General features: G+C 36.4%; 1 protein-coding gene across 4 annotated transcripts in view; it reads right to left on the reverse strand.

The window, feature by feature from the left end:
• Positions 1 to 20,166, reverse strand: part of LOC121726822 (myc box-dependent-interacting protein 1) — a 42,300-nt gene that overhangs the window by 9,388 nt on the left and 12,746 nt on the right. For all 4 annotated transcript variants that reach the window (XM_042114380.1, XM_042114379.1, XM_042114378.1 and 1 more), the window contains exons 2-5: positions 3,818 to 3,953; positions 3,470 to 3,660; positions 2,944 to 3,048; positions 878 to 1,048 (exon numbers count right to left, since the gene is read on the reverse strand). In XM_042114380.1, the coding sequence (XP_041970314.1) occupies positions 878 to 1,048; positions 2,944 to 3,048; positions 3,470 to 3,660; positions 3,818 to 3,953 (603 nt within the window). The remainder of the gene's footprint in view (positions 1 to 877; positions 1,049 to 2,943; positions 3,049 to 3,469; positions 3,661 to 3,817; positions 3,954 to 20,166) is intronic.

The following is a 20,166-nucleotide window of genomic DNA, read 5'->3' on the forward strand; positions in this document are numbered from 1 at the left end:
TGGGGCAATGCTGCAGATATAAATACAATTTTTGTGCTGCAGAAGCGAGCTGTGCGGGCAATCTACAAGTTGGCCCGTAATACTTCACTTAGAGAAAAATTTAAGGAAACTGGAATCTTAACTGTTGCTTCTCAATATGTCCTATCAAATGTATTATATGTTAAAAAGAATATATATCAATTCACGAAAAAATGTGATACCCATGGGAGAAATACTCGTAATAAACATAAGCTTGAAATTCCGGTGACTAGACTTACTAAAGTCAAAAATTCTTTTAAAGGTCAATGTATACGCCTATATAATAAGATCCCAGAAAGCGTTCAAAATCTCTCAATTAATAGATTTAAAAAAGTTGTTAAAGAACGTTTGTGTACCAAAGCGTACTATAAAGTTACTGATTTCATGAATGATAGTACACCATGGGAATAAGGTCGCCCCCTGCAGAGCTGTTTCATTATAATATGTATAATAATTGTACATTCGTTGTATTTTATTTAGTCATAATGACACTGTTATTTTATAATAATATATTTTTTGTAATTTTCCATCTTTTTAGAAAAAGATGGCCCCGTGCGAGTTTCTTACGCCGGTTCTTCTCGCCGGGTTAGTTCCCGAACCGGTGGTAGGCATCTGTGTAGCCCCGACGTTCAGAGAATATTTGAAAAAATTTATTCTGAATAAAAATTTTTGAGTTTTTGAGTTTTGAGTTTTTTGAGTTTTTGAGTTTTTGAGTTATGTTATTCATGTATGGGCAATACACAACTATAAGATCCCTTTGACGAAGATAGAAGCTTCCCCTACCATATTCGTCAAAGGAGTTTCGGATTTTTAGGTCTATCTAGCGTTGCCTATAGGCTATACCAGCTATCCCATGTACCTTGCTGGTCTCGGCGTGGAACAGCTGCTCGGCGGCGAACAGCGTCTGCAGGTTGGTGACGTAGAAGGGCACGCGCGAGTCGTGCAGCGCCGGCAGCTCGTCGTGCAGCTCCGAGTTGAGCGACTCGTACGTGCGCCGCGCCTCCTCCAGCTGCTCGCGACCTTTGGTGATCTGTGGAGTGTGGGCAGTGGTTACAGATGATACACGCAAAAATATTGGTATCTGGCTCTGGCTGGCTGTATGCGTGGAAATAAAATATTAATATTTACGTTCAATCTTGAAAGAAAGAACCAGTTTTAAGTTTTTGTATTCAGCAATGAGCAATCGGACTTTACAACACTTGGGACCTGCTAGGCTATTCTCTAAGGAACACGTTAAGGTTGTGCTCTCCGCTGTTATCACGGATGTCGGCTGTAGAATTCGTATTCTCTAAGCTCTATTAGCTCGTCGACGATGTCTCGGCTGCGGCTGTCGGCGAGGCTGCGGCTCAGATAGTGGACTCGACTATATAATAGATACATTTTTGTCTTGGGAATTTTAGTTATTTTGTCCCGATAAACTCTATATTATTAGAAATTTTATAGTAATAATCATTTGTAGTACATACTTACTTGAACAAATTTAAAAAAAAAATTAATGCATCGAAAAAATTTCCAAAAAGTTGAAAGTACCAAGATATGAACCTCGTATTCATTGAGTTACTCGTCGCATAAAAAAACTCGCTTGACCTTCTACCGTATATGTAAACAAAATATAAAGAATGTAAACAAAAGTGCAAACCAAGGGACATGAAATAGATTGAACTTCATTTAAATACTTATAGCTTTAGTTTTACTGTTTACAACAATAATATTTCATAAGCATTGAATAGTCTTTGTCTGAGATTCGTGAAAGTTGGATTCTTGTTTCGTAAATCAATGTGGTTTTGTATAAGTGAATAAGTAATTAATATAAAAATCTAAATGTGCTGAGTAAAAATTAACTAATATTGAATACTTGGTATGTAACTATGTACCCGCGTATGTTTAATGTTTTGTACTCAGTGTTCATACAAGCTATAAGTTAAGTGTAAAAACTCGATAAAAACGCCGTTTACGGCCGTTCCCAATATTTGATCTATCTCTGGTTTTGTCCTACTAGAGATAGGAATAGCTCACAATTGACATAAAATATATGTCTTTACGGCCGTTCCCAATATTTGATCTATCTCTGGTTTTGCCCTACTAGAGATAGGAATAGCTCACATTAGACATTAGAGACATATATTTTATGTCAATTGTGAGCTATTCCTATCTCTAGTAGGGCAAAACCAGAGATAGATCAAATATTGGGAATAGCCGTTAATGTCTAATGTGAGCTATTCCTATCTCTAGTAGGGCAAAACCAGAGATAGATCAAATATTGGGAACGGCCGTTAGTATGTAGAAGAAAGTTAGAGACTAGAAAGATTTATACAAAACGTGAATTTCAAGATTTTTGTGTGTGGAGTTACAATTTTGTCATTGTCGGGAGTCGGGACTCGGGGCTCTAGCGACTTTTTGAGGTAAGCCTTAAGAGTTATTTTTATAGTGACTTTGCATTAGACTTTCGGTTTATACGTAAAAAAATTAAAACAGTACATTAATTAGGGTGTACATTCCAGTAAATAAGTACAAAATCATACAAAATCTTTGGCGACAGCCACGAAATAGTAGCTTTACGTTTGACATTAAAAGTTGTAGGCGTTCGACGAGGCTGTAATCGAAGCTGTAGGCTGTTGAGCTTAGAGAATACGATTTCTTACATGAAATGTCAAAAAGTGATTCCATATCACCCCGCTTACAGCCGCGCGGCGCTAGTATCGAACAGCCTAGAAAACATAAACAAGTGAATACCAATCTCGATCTCACGGCTGTAACAGCCGATGTGATTACGGCTGTTTTAATATTTGCTCTTAGAGAGTAGCACTGCTGATTCTGTGACTCTGATCAGACAACTTCACCGCATGATAGCCAATAACGCGTTTATTGGCTGTCATGCCACGCTAAGCGTAAACCAATGAGCAAACTTACACTCTTGAAACATACCTTAACATCATCCCTCCTCTTGGCGGCGTTGGCCTGCAGGTTTTGGAAGTTGTGCCTCTGGCTGTCGTAGTCCACCAGCTTTCTGCCGCGCTTCTCTATTTTTTTCTGAAAATTTTAAATCGTACTCTTTAATAATATGGGTTTTAAAAATGTGTGATGTTCTGCGTGTGTCTGTGAAGAATAGAGATTGCGATCAGTTAGCTCTTTGTAACAGCATTTTGCTGGATTACGCTACTTCCAAAATAGCACGCTTTAACAAGAACTTTGTACAGCAAATTACTTAGAATTAGCACTGTACAGTGTACATACAATCTATAAAACAGTTCAAAACATATTAATGTTGAATGAGAATGAAATGAGAATATGTATTCGAATTGAGAACTCATTCATCTTTTTTTTTCAATTAGCATCATTTTTTGCTTTTATTGTTATAATAATTATAATATTATGTAATTTTAAATTTATAATAATATGGACCATGTCTGAAATAAACGATTTGAATTGAATTGAATTAAGGAGTACTCACCCTCAGCTCCGGGAACTGGTTGGTGTATGTGTTGAGCGGTATGAGCACCTGGTCGCCGAGCTTGTGCGAGAAGTCCTGCCACAGCATCTCCATGCTCTGAGCCTGCACGTAAAGCATGTCGTGCCCCGACCACCCGCTCTCGTACACTTCCGTGATCGCCTCCATTAAGGACTTGGACGCCGTTTGCACCGCTGAGGATAGGTCGAGGGTTAAAGCAATAAGTAATGAGGAAAATACATAGGCTCTTCAGTAAAGCATCGATTAATTAGTATTGAGTATTCATTTTAAGTGTACTAACATAAATAAAGACAAGAAAACAAATGTATTATAATCAATGGCATTATTCACCTCTGATGCATCGTATGTAGTTGTTGAACTCCTTCTGCAGCCGGGTCGCCTGCTGGTGCTGTCGGTTGAAGTTCTGTAGGTGCTCCTCGAATATGTCGTCAAGGGTGCGGTCCACCTTACCCAGGTTCTGGAGGAACTGGAAATAAAAATAATCTAATGTTACTATTTTTTTATTTTAGGTAAGTAAAAATATATTGGAATCTTTGCAAGGAAAAGTGCTTCAGTACAACGGTAGTCCTTATTCAGATACTTCGAGAAGGACATTATTTCCTTCTAGATTTGGAATGACTGCAATATATCCACTAAGTACATGTTAGTTTATTTTGTTTTTTCAGCAGATTGATTGATGAGAGCTAATCCAAACAATACAATTTACACGTTTCTGTGAGGGTTTAGAAACCTTTCACGAGGCCGTCTGAGTAGGGCCACCCTCCGCCCTTCGCATTGGACCGTGAAGTGACATAACATGCAACGACATCGATACTTTCGGTCTCAACAGCAACTGTTGACTTAGGGTGAAGTAGCTAGGGGTGCATTTTTAGGAGCTTTTACTTCCATAATAATCGGCCAAGTGCGAGTCGGATACGCGCACGAAGGGTTCCGTACGATTATAGAGCAAAATTAGGCCAAAAAATCACGTTTGTTGTACGGGAGCCCCCGAGCCCCCCTTAAATATTAATTTTATTTTGTATTTGTTGTTATAGCGGCAACAGATATACATAATATTCTGTGAAAATTTCAACTCTCTAGCTATTACCGTTCTTGAGTTACAGCCTGGAGACAGACAGACAGACGATCAGACAGACGGACAGACATCGAAGTCTCAGTAATAGGGTCCCGTTTTCACCCTTTGGGTACGGAACCCTAATAAAAATGATGGGATTTCTAAATTCCAATTCATTGAGTAGTAGGCTCTAAGCAGTAATTACTAATTGGTTGGTCAACATAATGAAAATGTATGCCATTTCCTTTCCATAAATAAGTTGGCCCTTGCTTAGCTATAAAAACTTACGACATTTGAGAGTAAGAATGCATCTACTATCTCTATTTAATAAGCTGTGAGGTTTTGAACATTTTGTATTTATCGACATGTTTAGATACTAGTTCCCAAGTTAATAACCGACCTTTGCATACAACGAGCCCGTAACAAAGACGTAAAAGGTGTCTGAAGGCTAAATATTCTACTACTCGGAATTTACTTTGCCCTATATAGAATTTATTCGGAGTAAATAAACCAGACATTTAAAGCGATACTGCGATTCATTAAGGTAGCCGAAAATTAAAATTCAAAGACCTACAGCTCGCCTACCAAGTTCAAAAGCTGAATCTTGACCTAAATTTATTATCCGACTACGGAAAAGTCAAAAATTGGCCAAGTGCGCGAGTCCGACTCGCGCACTAAGGGATCCGTACCGTTACACTTACGGATCAAAAATAGACCAAAAATGTGTTTTTTTTTGTATGGGAGACACTCTTAAACATTTATTTTATTTAAATTTTATAATCAATCATTAAAGTACAAATATAAAGTCGAATCTTAGTAATAGGGTTCCGTTTTTAGTTTTTACCCTTTGGGTACGGAACACGGTTTATTTGCACATCGGTTTGCTCATGTCGAAATTATCAGTTCAATCAACCTACTCAGTCTTTTGCATCACAATCACCTACTGGTAGGTGTCAAAATATGGTGCTCCCAATTGGTATTCAGGAGGCAAGTGTGACAAGAACAATGCAGAGAATGTCAACCCAAGGTCACACTTGGCAGATCGTATCTCAGCGAGGTCGCGAGCTATCTGTTCCACTTAACTACCTGATTAAATTCATCATCAGCAGCAATGCTAAGAACTAATAAGACTTTCATAATTTATGAATCCCAGACATAATATGTGCTCGTTTAGCGGCACAGAAATGGCTGACTAAAGATATTCATATAAACGATCTTAAAGCTTATAGTGTTTCGGACCACAATCCTTGGGGGAGTTGGGACATTCGCTGCAAAGGCGAGGAAGAGAAACATTTTTTATAAAACATCTGAAACGAAACATGCAACTAACAAAATGGACATCAATCATCTAGCTTGTCTTGTGCAATTTGAAACAGAAACTATTAACGGAGTAATTTGCATGTTCGTTTAATGCACGCGGATAAGAGCTATTGTGGGTCATCTCGGATCAAGGTCAGTACGTAGATAGAGAAGTTGGTAGATATGGTGTCACTAACAGGTAGATACGTGGCCTGGTAACCAACAAGAGTTTCTGTAACATATCACTTGTTGTTCATAAGCAGTGTGGATTCGGATGGATCTTTTAGACAGAAAAACAGTCAGTGTTTTTAGGCTTTTATAAATCTCTAGCAATTAACAATACCGTAACAAACGTTAACCTTAAACATTTAAATTTCACTCCATATAAGCGTCTTAGAATGTTTGGAACATCTCATGTTTCTTAGCTCTACATTTTGCGCGATTGTTGACATCCTCTTGAATAATTACGATGTAGCTATCCATCTCATCCAATGATAATTTTTTTTTTTATGAAATAAGGGGGCAAACGAGCAAACGGGTCACCTGATGGAAAGCAACTTCCGTCGCCCATAGACACTCGCAGCATCAGAAGAGCTGCAGGTGCGTTGCCGGCCTTTTAAGAGGGAATAGGGTAATAGGGGAAGGTAGGGATGGAAAGGGAACGGAATAAGGGAGGGTAGGGAATCCCAATAGGGTAGGGGATTGGGCCTCCGGTAAACTCACTCACTCGGCGAAACACAGCGCAAGCGCTGTTTCACGCCGGTTTTCTGTGAGGACGTGGTATTTCTCCGGTCGAGCCGGCCCATTCGTGCCGAAGCATGGCTCTCCCACGTCTAAAAATTGATTAACGTTGACTTTATCCGAGAGATTCTTGCAGGTATTTTAATGCTACAGCTCTTCATATTTTTTAATGCATTTTAGTTCCTCAAAAAATAAACTACACATATCTAAATCAAATTAATTTTGAAGAAAAAATAGACTAAACTAGAATAGAACTTAAACTGCATAGTGCATAGTATGTGGCCTTTAAATTCCCCAAATGATAGCCAACTCGTGCCATCTAAAGTTATGTAAGCGATTCTAATCACGAAGTATTTGGACGAATCTATTTGGACAAAGAGCTATTGGGTGGTATAATGGACACCAGTCACCAACGCTTCATACAAACATACAAACCACGCCATGTGGGGACGGGCTAATTCGCCTGATCGTATGGTAATGCGACACCGAGTCATCGACCGAGGCGCGACGATCATTATATTATTGTCAACTGGACATACAGGTGTTTGCTATATATTTTCTACTTAGATATGCAATAACATTCCTCAAAGAATTTTCGATTCGCAGGTTAACCTACAACTCTAAATACTTACTTGAATTAGGACTATCTATATCGGGGAACTACCGACTCATTTTCCGTTGTAAGTAGGGCAGTACATGATTGCTATCTTCAAGAAAAGGGCAGCCGAGCGAATTCCAGTTTTTGTTTCATTATTTTTACAGGTGCAATTTTACAGTTGCAAAATAATTACGACCTAACCTTTAGAATAAAGAATTATAGATTTACAACTGCTGGGAACATCTGCCATCAAAATACCAACAAATATATTTACCGAAGATTCAGATAATGCAAAAGGTCATGAATTGAGACCCGAGTCAGACGAATGCTTGCGCACAGTAAGTGTTATGTCAGCGGTGTATCACAGTGACGTCATTTCCGCCACTGCTTCCTTTCGTTTTCGATTGTCTTTGACCGAGGCCTTCAATCGTATTGTTTTGTTTTCGGGGGTCAATAACTGGTTTCATTTACAGGTTCTTCTCGGTAGCAATTTTCATTATCGTGGCCAACAAGTATCAGAGGAAATTCACGTGCGTGATGACCATGATTCTGCGATCGTGTCGCAATACGAAGATAAGATAAAACTGTTCTTACCAGATCAATGAAGATGATAACGACAAGGTAGTTTTTGTAGCAGCTCTACTCCGAAGTATTAAACAAACAATGCGTTGCTTTACACACCTAGAGGCTAGAACCAGTCGTCATTGCTGGTGCGAGCTCTTTGACATTTGTGTAGCCGTCAGTTGTAGTTATTGTTTCTGAGGTTGCCCTATTTGATATTACATAACTTAGGCTTAGTGTTGCAACTTTTACACCTCAAATGGCAAACGGACCGACTCAACTTCAACCAGAGAAGAAGAAAACTCTTTCCCTACTTCTCTGGTTTAAATATCTAAATTTTGGTTTCTACGACTAATGTCAATAGGGCCAAATATCCTTTCATTATGATCTTCGGTGGATGTCTTATATCCACGCCCATTGTTAAGCATTTATAGCTTGTCGTAAACCTTTCGACATTGTTACATTAGATATGGAAGGTCGCGGTTACATATTGTTCAATAGCTTATTGCTGCGTGGATACGTTACAAAATAACGGACTTGTGTCAAATATTTTAGGTTAAACGTAAGTGTGATCGTCGTGGGTAGCATTAATATCTATTTCTTTTCCGTTCCCATTTCCCATTTCATAATTCCTCTCAACTTCATCCTAGGCATTTTTCGGCAGTGTCCTAATTTAGTACTTTAATTAAAGAAATTTATGGTGAATGAAAAAAAGAAAGTGGAAAAACGAGACACAATAGATATTCTATTGTGTCTCGGTCACCGGTGACCGTGTGGGGCTTGATGAATTTGCAGATAGCAAACATACGTAATTGCAGTTTATATCAAGCCCACCTTGATCACGACTAACATAACCATATTAACCAAATTATGAAGCGGGTTTTTTTTTTCTATGAATCAATTTCTGTGATGATACAATTTCGTCATAATATTATGTATTCGTAAACGATGGGCGCGTGGAAAATATACCGGCAGCTAATAATAAAATACATAAAAAAGAGGATGCGGCTGGCATTAAGCATCCTAGCATCCACAATTGGCCAATAGCGCGAAATAGGTAACAACTAACATCCTAAGTCAACGGAACACGTGGTTTCTCTGATTTCTAACGGTCGGCGCGCACAATCACCGGAACGGACAACTTATTAATCTGTATGGAGAAACTCTAATTGAGCGTAATATGTAATTGTGCCGCGATTAACGCGGGCGCGTGCGAAATTTATTAGCTGTGTAACAATATCCGACAGACTTGGCGATAAGCATCGTAGATTATCCAGTGACTTGAGGTTCTAACATGTACATTATGGTGAATTGGAAAATAGCTGCAAAGTAGCTATAATAAGACCAGGTTACGCTCTACAGTAGTCTATAGCAAACAACATTTTAACGAATATAAGTACCTACGGAAATGTATTAAATAACAAAAACAACAAGACGGTAGACGAAATTGCATAAACCTTTATATTATAACTTCCTCGTACCTAACATGGTAAAATGTATATATTATTATATAATGAACGGGTTATTACATTAATAAATAAATGCGAATATTTAATAAATAAATGCGAATATAATAATCAACGTAATACTAACAAACTATTACAATTGGGATTTCCAAATAAGATCAGCCTCTAATCAATGATCGTGATATAATTATTGTCCAGAATGTCCAAACTCTTTATTTATTTATTTTATAGTTTCTGAATAGATGATCTAAGACTTATGACGTTGTTAGATGATCCTATCAGAGCTAAAACAGCGCTGTGAGGTATATAATAATTAGATCATGCATTATTGTGTAACATTGGTATTGCTGGTGAGTGGTGACGGCGACCGCAAGCAATCTGCGGTTACAGGAACCTGATACATAACTATAGTCTTAAATAATAATGGTCTAATAAGGTAAATTGAAATAGATTTTAAACACAATTCGCAACAAAACTCTAGCTTTATGACTAAGAGAAAGAGCTACTCAAGAAAATAATTAAACATCCAAATTTCAATCTTTATCAAACGGTTAACATAAGATTTCTTTAAAATGATCACTGCAGGTTATTAATAGATATATTTAATTTGAATGAATGGCCGATACCCATATTATCTATGATGCTCTCTATAACATCTATTTTGAAACCGTATCCGTACGATATGTGTAATGAATGTTTGAAACTCCCACGTGTCTACTGGCCTCGTGAACGGACACATTTTCACCATAAAAAGGAAAGTTGTTTTTACTTTTAACCAAATTAGGTGTACACAACACATGCTTATTTCGATTTTGGTCAAAGATACACGATGATAACATGATAAGTTGCTAAGTAAGTAAGCGAAAAACAAGCAGAAAACTTAACGATAGAGGAGTTTACTGACAGAAAATAATATAATGTAGTACATATTTTTACATTGTACAAAATCTTCATATAAAGCCTTCTGCTTTACTTCTCCAACTAAAGACGATCTGTGAATATAATGTATAAATGAGTTAAAAAATATTACTTTAAGCAAAAATGCTGAATGGAGTAGCTTAAAGTTCACCTAAAAAAATTTAATTTACTATTCACCTCCTTCAGCACTAACTAGTCTTATCGTAACAGCTTCTAATTTTTAAGTCAGCACTAATTTCTTCAAGTTTTACTATCCAGTTATCTTCCATCAAATCTTTTATTGCTTTAGCGGGTAACAATTAAGGACGCATTAAGTTTTTATCTCTATAATGGAAGTTGCTATTAAATACGCAATCAGAGTAGTAAATTATTCATTTTTTACTCAAAATCATTATCTTACATCAACTCTGCACCTTTATTTTTAATCAAATTTGTAGTTACTGGAATTATATTTAAAGCTTTATAAGATATTTTTATGTAATTGTTTCTACCATAGAATAGAATAAAAAGTACTGTTACATCGGTTTTAGTCTATCCATCTTACTTTCATTCTTACAATAACAGTTGTGGTCTCATCAAATGTGTTTACAACCACAATTTTTAGTAGGCCACGACTGGACTGGCAAGCTTTTTTCTTACTATCTCAGATTCTTTACAAAATAATACAACAGTTTCTGCTGCACACCCTATATCTTACCGCTAGACTGACAATGTAGTCATTAAGTAACATTGTTAGTTATTTGACATCGTTGTCGCGGAACGTGTTTTACCGTTCGGCCTCAACTATTGATATTAATAGAGCTTGTAATGTATTCGAACACTCCATATCATTAGCATATCCACTCGGAAAATAAACAAAATAACAGAAAATCTGTTCAAATGCGGTAAATTCTAACTTCAAATTAAATTTATAAAATTAAAATTCAAAATAAGGAAAAACGGAGAAGATTTCAGGCTGGAAACCTTCACTGGGCTGGCTGGAATTCCTATCTAAGTAGATAAGCAAATTAGGTCATTGGCTTGCCTATTTTGATTAGCTTACCGTTACATGATCATTTATGCGTTGGCTATGAAATCCGCACGTTTGACTCCTGACCTTATAAACTAGTTCTCACACACGGGCTCGTTCATCTAGCAGTTTAACCTTTATAAATCTGCTTGTTTTAAACGAAGATACAGGTATGCCAAAGGTGCAAGTCAGTGTTCAAACGAAAACTTAAGTAATGAAAATCCATTACATAAGTAAAATTGTATTATCATCTGAATATTATCTACTTTTCACAAACTCTCCAAAACTCTTATCTAGATTTAAATATGACTTTAACGCATTCTATTTTCAATGCGTGAAAAAAAATATCAAATACTTTTCAAAGACACCGTTGGAGCTGTTCCAAGTCGAGCAGATTTTAGATTTGACTGTCAAGAGACCGAATTGCTTGGCGATTGTGATTATTTATAAATCGATCGGATCGAAAGCGATGATCAATTCTAATAGATATCGAATCTCTCATCGCATTATTTATAGATTTACTGGTTTGAATTGTTAACGCGTAGTGTCTCCTTAAATCGTATCTCTATTAAATCAGCACGCAATAACACTTCTGTGATATTTTGAATTACTCCATGAAGATCAAATAAGATAATATTATAAGTGGCGAATGGAAACTATGCTTGCATATCATTTGTTTTGTCCTGTTTTGGAGACATTGTTTGTTGGGTAACTAACTGTCTTTCTGCTTTGTGACAGCTTGGTGGTGATAAATTCCTATCGATACTTTTAAGAGGATTCCACACCGCCCTTTTTTCCATACAAACGTTGTCCCCTGTTTCCTCCCTGGATAATGCTAGTAGAGTTATAATTTTTTTCCTGAATATCTACGGCCACTAATACAATGTCCCTATGTTTTCTTTTTTTTCATAATTTTATTATTAAATAAGATATGAACATTCAAAAACCCAAAAAAATGGCCAGATTTTCCGCTGTGTTCAAACGTCCAGAAAACAGATTTGGATAGATTATACAAAAAAAAGCAAAACATAGGAACACAGCTCAAGCCCTTTTTTAATCTTTAATGAAAAAAGTACTTAAATCGGTTAAGTTTTGGAGAAGGAATCAGGGGACAACGAATCGTTGATTTTGTGGATTTTCTGCAGTTGTCTCTATCACGTTCTGCGGTATAGGCTTGAGGTAAGGGAGACAGCTATAGATATTACACGTACTTTTTTTTCATTTCTCTAGCCCCTGGTGTATCCTCTTAACTAATAGCTTTACTAGTAGAATCCGGGTTAATTAGTCGATTGGCAAACACAATAGTCGTAAATTCAACTATACTCCGTCCACAAGTGCACACCTCTCGAAATAGTTTCTGATTCATCTTTGGTCTAACCGTGTCGTGTCTAGCGGTATTTTAAAATATACAAAAAACTTATTGCTACGACGAATTATATCTGGCAGCCACACCTCACTTTAAAAGTTTACGAGCTTGAAAACAGCAATAAATATGCCCATGGATGTGGTAGAGTCCTACTCTACCACATCCATGGGCATATTTATTGCTCCTTTACAATCGTCTTACTAAATCGTTATCTGTTGAGTGCTTTAAATTGATTATTTTTTGTCCTTTTATAAAGCTTGTCACGTGTGCAACGAAGATGCTGCTGTCTTCAATCCGAAACTTCTACTCTATAATACTTTACACATGCTGCACAACCTATAATAGTTTCTTCAACTTGCAGATTTATTCAAAACGTATTTCCACATCCAAATCAAGTCCCTTATCTCAATTCGCTAATGCAATTACATTGTTTTTAATGCGCCTGCTGCTGCGAGTATTTTAAGATTGTTTGGAGTCCTCCGCACCGCACAGGATGAGTACAAGTGATTGACGTCAGAACACTCGGATGTTGTGCATAACTCTTAAACCAATCTTGCATTTAATGCAAACTGCTCGTTAAGATTGAATCATAATCCAGCATTGAATGGATACTTAAAACGATTTGTCTTAAGACAGATTTGATGACTTTATAATCTTTGAACCATTATATTATGGCCCTATATTTTGCGTAGATGAAGAGATAAGCATTGATTGCAACCGAAGTTTTCACATAAAGTTTAGCTCCATAAGTTTGTAGAAGCAAAGCATGGAGTAGCTAACGAGAAACATTCAGTATGTCCAAAAGTAAAGCCGCAATGTGAATTGTCTTCAAGTGATGAAGGGTTCCTTATGACAATAGTCCTTCAATAGTAAGTGGAACAGCGTCGACCTTGGCTCTATGGAAGTGCTAATTACGCGGTACAACTACACTGTATGCACATTAATAGCAGCCACACAACACGTACTAGCATTGTTTGTTATCTCACTGAAGTAAAACGCGCTATTATCTTCGGTAAAGTCTGAATATAAGATTCTGATGTGCCGAGAACTTTTAAATGATGTTACTACGAGATGAGTATTGTGGTCCAATTATAAAACCTTAACAATTGCAAAAGATTATGCGACAAATAGAAATCAGTCTAGCACTAAAATCTCTCCCAAATATTTTCAATTTGGAGCACTTGATAAATTAGCCACGTTCAACAATATTTAAAAGTTCAAAGTGCCAAGATACCATGATGGCTATTCCAATACATAAAGGTAAGAACATTGTCCAGATCAAACATAAAAGAAAGCAATAAAGACAAAAGAATTTCGTGTTAGGCACTTTATGGGACAGACATAAATAGGAAATCTCCTCACAATTAGGTCAGAGAGAACATGAAACAAACTATAAAAAGATACATTTATTACCCGCCCATGACCCGTTTAAATTTATTACGTATGAACACTCACATATAAATAAACTGGACGATATTATGCTGTTTATGCATAAAACATATAGTAAAGGAATTATGTTCTATAGATCTAGGCTTATAGATAATGCCATCCGATAGATTTGTATTTTCTGCTAGGATAGCCTTAATGATATCTCTTTCTTCATCTTCATAAATATTCATGTGATCAAGTATTAACATGAAACTTTACGTATTCCAACAAAAACACGGATCACCTGACTATATACGCAGAACCTGCATGCATTTTTTAGCCTGCCTTGCGATATGGCGTCGTTAACCCTTTCCGCATTTCTACGGTTTCTAACTTGTTTTAAACCTTTTCTATTTACCTTGGTATGTACTTTATCATTTATTTAAAACTGTTTTTCAATTGTACGTATGAAATAAATAGAGCAAGCTTATTAATTTTTAATAAGTATAATATACTTAAAATGTTTACTTTGACTTTTGCACGCCGCCTGGATGGCAGAATGTTTAGTGTTGTATTTTATAATTTGAAGACCTATGTTATGCACTACATTCATGCAATAAATATATTTCATTTCATAAGATGAATAAATTTAACTTAATCAGCAAACACAAATTAGCAATATAAGACTTTGGACGAACAGTTATTTTTTTAGTTGAGCCCGAGGCACTGACTGTATTCAGACAGGTAAGAAGAAACAATGCATTGCAAAAGATATTGTGACAACAATTCGTATGAATATGATGAAAAAATTTCGTCGTAGACGTACAAAATATCATTGTTACTTGGATGTATTGGAAACACGCAATACTCGATTTGGAATTTCCCAATAAAACAGATTGGTAACAGCCTATATCAATTAGATTTTGTAATTTACGAATTACGAACAATATTTTCCGTACAGAATATATTTAACACAATTTCGTATATCGTTACACGGTTATAATTGGTTGTTACCAATATGGACTAGTTGGTATTTCGACTTTACAGTCTGCAATATCCATCATCTATTATGTTACAAGTTACAACTCCAATAACTTGCGTTGCAATATACGTGGGAGAGCCATGCTTCGGCACGAATGGGCCGGCTCGACCGGAGAAATACCACGTTCTCACAGAAAACCGGCGTGAAACAGCGCTTGCACTGTGTTTCGCCGAGTGAGTGAGTTTACCGGAGGCCCAATCCCCTTTTCCCTTCCCTTCCCATCCCTACCCTCCCCTATTACCATATTCCCTCTTAAAAGGCCGGCAACGTACCTTCAGCTCTTCTGATGCTGCGAGTGTCCATGGGCGACGGAAGTTGCTTTCCATCAGGCGACCCGTTTGCTCGTTTTCCCCCTTAATTTCATTAAAAAAAAACTTGTTCTTATTTTTAGAAATGTTCGTTCCCTAATTTGTTCCAAACTAAAAATTGGGCTGTCCCATGTATCTAATACTTTTGAGTTGATAAAATAAATTCTCAACTTCTTCGATAGACTTTAAGGTTTAAAGTAATATCAAACAGCTAAAGATCTAATACTAGAATAACAAGTGAACTTAGAAGCCGTAGATTGAAGGTATTGAAGAATCGCCCTTACACGGAGATAAGCGAAATTAGAAAGCAGCGGAAGACATCGAGATGTGTGTCAACAGGTGAATTTGAGGGGGGGAAAGTGTGCGACAAGGACAAGAGATAGCCGGAACTCGACTGACCAACAAAAGGAGAGAGACAGAAAAAGAAAAGTCTTATTTCTGAGGAAACTGACGACCTAATTAAAGAACAATTTATATCAGTGCAGGATTGTGGCAATGTTTGAATGCATTTAGTTTTGAGAAATAAAACATTTAGGGTTACATATTTACAACAAAAATAATTAAAATTCCTGATTAGTTTATATAATTAAGATTTAATTATATTTCTAGAGCACGCAAATGTGCGACGAAAGTTTGAGATTAATTTTAATTAAATTATTATCTTAGAAAGCTCATTACGGCGTTCGCGGTAGAGTAAGTAATGTGAATTACAAAATTTCGCAGAGATCACGCTTTTGTCTGCGGCATTAGGCAATGGAGGCAAGTAAAAGTTCCTTTACAGCGAAACAATTACCAGAATAAAACATATCTGATGTTTCTTCCATTAAATTATTATAGAACTAGACGACGCCTGCACCTGTTAACTTCGTTGTGCCGACATCATATTATAGAGCCGTTTAAAGATCGTACATTTTTCCGGGTTAAAAAGAATCCTATGCCATTTCCCGCAATTTAAAGTATCTTCATACCAAATTTCAGCAAAATCGGGACAAGGTAATAGACAGACAGATAGACACACTTCCGCATTTATAATATTAGTATGGATCTATTAGCTGCTTGCAAATTTCTAGAAAGTGACAAAGCTCGTAATGTACAAATTGTTAATGTTAGTAAAGATTCACATAGCAGCATTGTACTGAGCTTCGTAGCGATTAACCACTACAATATTTATGGTCGATTGTGTAAAACAGCTATAAAGTCTGACGCGTTGCATTCCGTTGTTCTAATACAATGAAAGTAAGCTATTACCACAGAATATATATTAAGAAATAACTGTGGTGTTTGTAAAAGTCCTCGGGTTAATATTTTTCTTCTAAAGATTTTTAAATTTTCATGAAGATGAAATATTTACTGTTGACGGAGAAGACTACGAACATGCAACTTTTAAGGCGTTGATGCTGTTTAGATGCGATAGAAAATAAATTATAGGAACCGAAAGAGCCGATGAAATATCCAAAAGACCCATGATACTGCTAAAGTGGGTACCAAAAACTTTAGAAATCTGTACAGATTAATGTTGATTACTGAATATTCTGCTTTTGAGAAGTCTTAAGATTTAGGAAGATTTAACAAACGTTAGATAAAATTTATTAAGACACGGAAGTTAGCGGACAATGGAACGACGACAAATCTATGCGACTGTCCCGAACAAAACAATTACCTGCGAGATTAGAAAAAATGGTAATTGATAACCCAAATATTCGTGGTCCGTGGTGACCTTGTTTTCGGTTTCGTTGGAGGCGACCCACGGCTGGGTTCGACGGTCACAGTGACATAACAGGCTGCAATTGTAATCAGCAATTATAAGACAATAACGAACATCGGATGCGAGGTCAAAGCAAAAAAATAAACAAGAACAAAACAAATGTATGAATAAATTAAAAGTAAAACAACAAGTGAAAGAACAGTAAAGGGACAGTAAATATGAAAGCAGTATTTAAGAAATTGCATTTTGAAATTGGAAGTAGGACCACTAATCGAAACGAGTTTAAACAATTTTAATCCAATCAAGCAGGCGATGAGGTCACTATCCCCAACGAATTGGCAAAGGTACATAATATAGTAACAGCACGAGTCACGACATGTAGGTGTCTGCATAGGCGGCATTATATCGTAAAAGGTAAATTTTATTATCGTGTTTTTATATTTAACTATCAGCATGGAAACCTTTACACGGCCCCTTCAAAACAACTATTTAAGAAATTGTCTTTTCATTGTAACTATAAAAAAAAATTAAATTAAGATTGCCTAATCCCTTCGGTATAGGGAACCAATGTTATAAAAAAGTTCATGTAGAGCCGGAAAGAGAAATAAATCTTGTATCAACTAAACGAATCGCAAACAAATCCACTGACATGGAACCAAATAAAAAGTAACAGATGCACAAAACATCACAAAGCTGCGATTACGAATGAAGACCTTTTCAATGACATTTTTTAGAAATCCCCCAAGGTTTAGCGGAAAAAAAGTAAAGTTTTTGCTATTGTTAGAATGCCACTGAGAATTCATATCATTAACGTTAACGTTATTGTTTAGATGTGACTTGTGAGCAGTACTCTGGTGTGCTATTGTAGGAAAACAAGTACATTTCCACTATCATGATGTATAATATTTCACAAGTTGTTTGTTTTCCAAGCCTCTGTCTGTTATCTATCGATAAAGCCTACATTTCCAGATTAGAACTCACTAGAATTTGGGTACTCAATTTTCTCCTTATAAGGTGCAAGCGAGTTTCCAAATCTATTAGGCTTTAGGTGTGCGTGATGAACTGAATTCCTCGGACCCAATCAACTGTGTATTAGAAGATACGTTGTACCAACAAAACTCGTTCGGTCGGTTCACAGTTACCGTTGTGTTGACTCTGGTTATGCATACCAGTCAAATAGTCGTAGGATACTTCGTCGAATCCGGAAGAGAACTGGTTTTTTCAAAACCTTCAACTCACTAATCAGTGTGATTTAAAATTACTTTAATAGTGATATAAGTATAGTCTTATTTATAAGGCGAGATTCAAAAATTCATTAGGATAAAAAAATTATATAATTAATTTGTGACGAGCCTCGTTGCTCGGATCACATTAAAGTATGCATAATATAACAACTAATTAAAAATGCTTGTTACCAAATAAAACAATAAGTCGATGCCAACCAAACAACACCATATTAGCTGAGTAGGTATTACCGATGCAATCATAATGACGCAAATCCTTCCCATATTAGTTTGAGTGATAATAAAGTTATTACTGTAACTTGGGAAGAACTAATGCAATAGTAAATAGAGCACAACAGCTGAATCGTAATAAAAACAAAGATCCTAAAAATAAGCTATTAGGACAGACCATTAAAAATGTAAACCATCTGTGCCACAACTTTCATAACTCTAAGCATTATTATTATTAGTTTATAGGAATATTTAATCGTGATTCGTGACAGAGACTTGCATTATAAAGCTATTTATATTTTAAAGCAGGAACTGGCTGAGGCGATTAAAACTATCTACCAAACAAAACAACAAATCAATCGCTGAGACGCAACCGATGAATATTTAAATCTCAATGAGCTATCGGTTCTCACAGCAAAAATAACCGTTTCGGTGACCAGAAAATTTGACTAGTCAGTTAACTAGCACCAAACGGTCGCAGATATCCAGTTCCCAGACGGGAATAGTAACATCCCTGGCCTGGCTACCGTCCATACGGCGTTATGTTTTCAAATGTCCTAACTACATTAAAACTTTCTTCAATACTAAATCTTAATCGGTCGTATTTAGGTCGTCGTTCCGTAGACCGGGGACAGAAATAGGTGCAGAGCGGACGGATATATGCCGCGTCTGCGCCGGTCCTTACGTAACTGACGAACTCAATACGTCACGTCCACGCTTCCGTGTGACGGATGGCTTCTGCAGGCATTCTAGTCATTATATCCAGCAAGGTTGCTGTGACCTTGTGTACTGATAAGACTCTTGATTAAGAGTCTCAGTCTTAAAAACAACCGTACCCTAGGACGGGGACTTATAATAAGGAAGGACGGAAAATGGCAAAGAAAATCTGTCTTTTCGACAAAAGGTGTCTGTGGTCACAGTTATTGTGGTTATACAGAAAGAAACCTGACAGAAAACAAAATATAACGAATACAAATGAAATGGGCCATGAATCAACACCCATATTTATCCAAGGCTATAAAATACAAAATTTACAAATATTTAGTTAACGTGATTGCTGGTGTATATGATGAGTCAACACGCCGAAGGAAAAATTATTTTAAACAAAAAAATATTTTTATCATCAGCGTTTCTTAGCTTGAAGTATTATCAGATTCTGTTATTGTAACAGGAATTGGGATTAGAAAACACCTTGAAGTCATTTCTTATATAAAATGGTACAAAACTTATTGTTCAGCAAACATAACAAGGTCTTCTTTAGTGGTTTTTGTAACATCAATTACCACCTAACCACTAACTGGACATGCATTTTCGTCAGCACTCGTGATAACCATATTAGTATTAATTATTTAGATGCTGAAGCAATCTGTCGTTAGTTTCTTTACTTACGCAACAAATGACAAGTTGGTGCCAAAGAAAGAAAGCCTTTTTATGCAGTAACTTTTTCGTAAAGGAAAATTTTCAGCTTTTGTTATAATTATTATATCTTCTGGCTCCTTACTTGGCCGATGACAACTGTGTTCATCTTTTAATCCAAAACCTTTTAAGCTTGAGCTATATTATGTTTGTTACATGTTAATGCAAGATTACCTATTTTGGTCTGCGTGGGTCATTCAGAACGTTGACTCTACATTTAATTTGAGATTTGATCACAACCCTAATATAGAAATACGATCATGATTAAGCGATTAAAATAAAAGTTGGTTTCATTTAACGAACCTTTTAGACACAAAGAAAAACGATTCGTTATAATTATGTGAATATGGATTAAAAAATCTAGTTATAAAACC

This window comes from Aricia agestis, chromosome 5 (genome assembly GCF_905147365.1).
Source record: "Aricia agestis chromosome 5, ilAriAges1.1, whole genome shotgun sequence".
NCBI classification, from domain to species: Eukaryota; Metazoa; Arthropoda; class Insecta; order Lepidoptera; family Lycaenidae; genus Aricia; species Aricia agestis.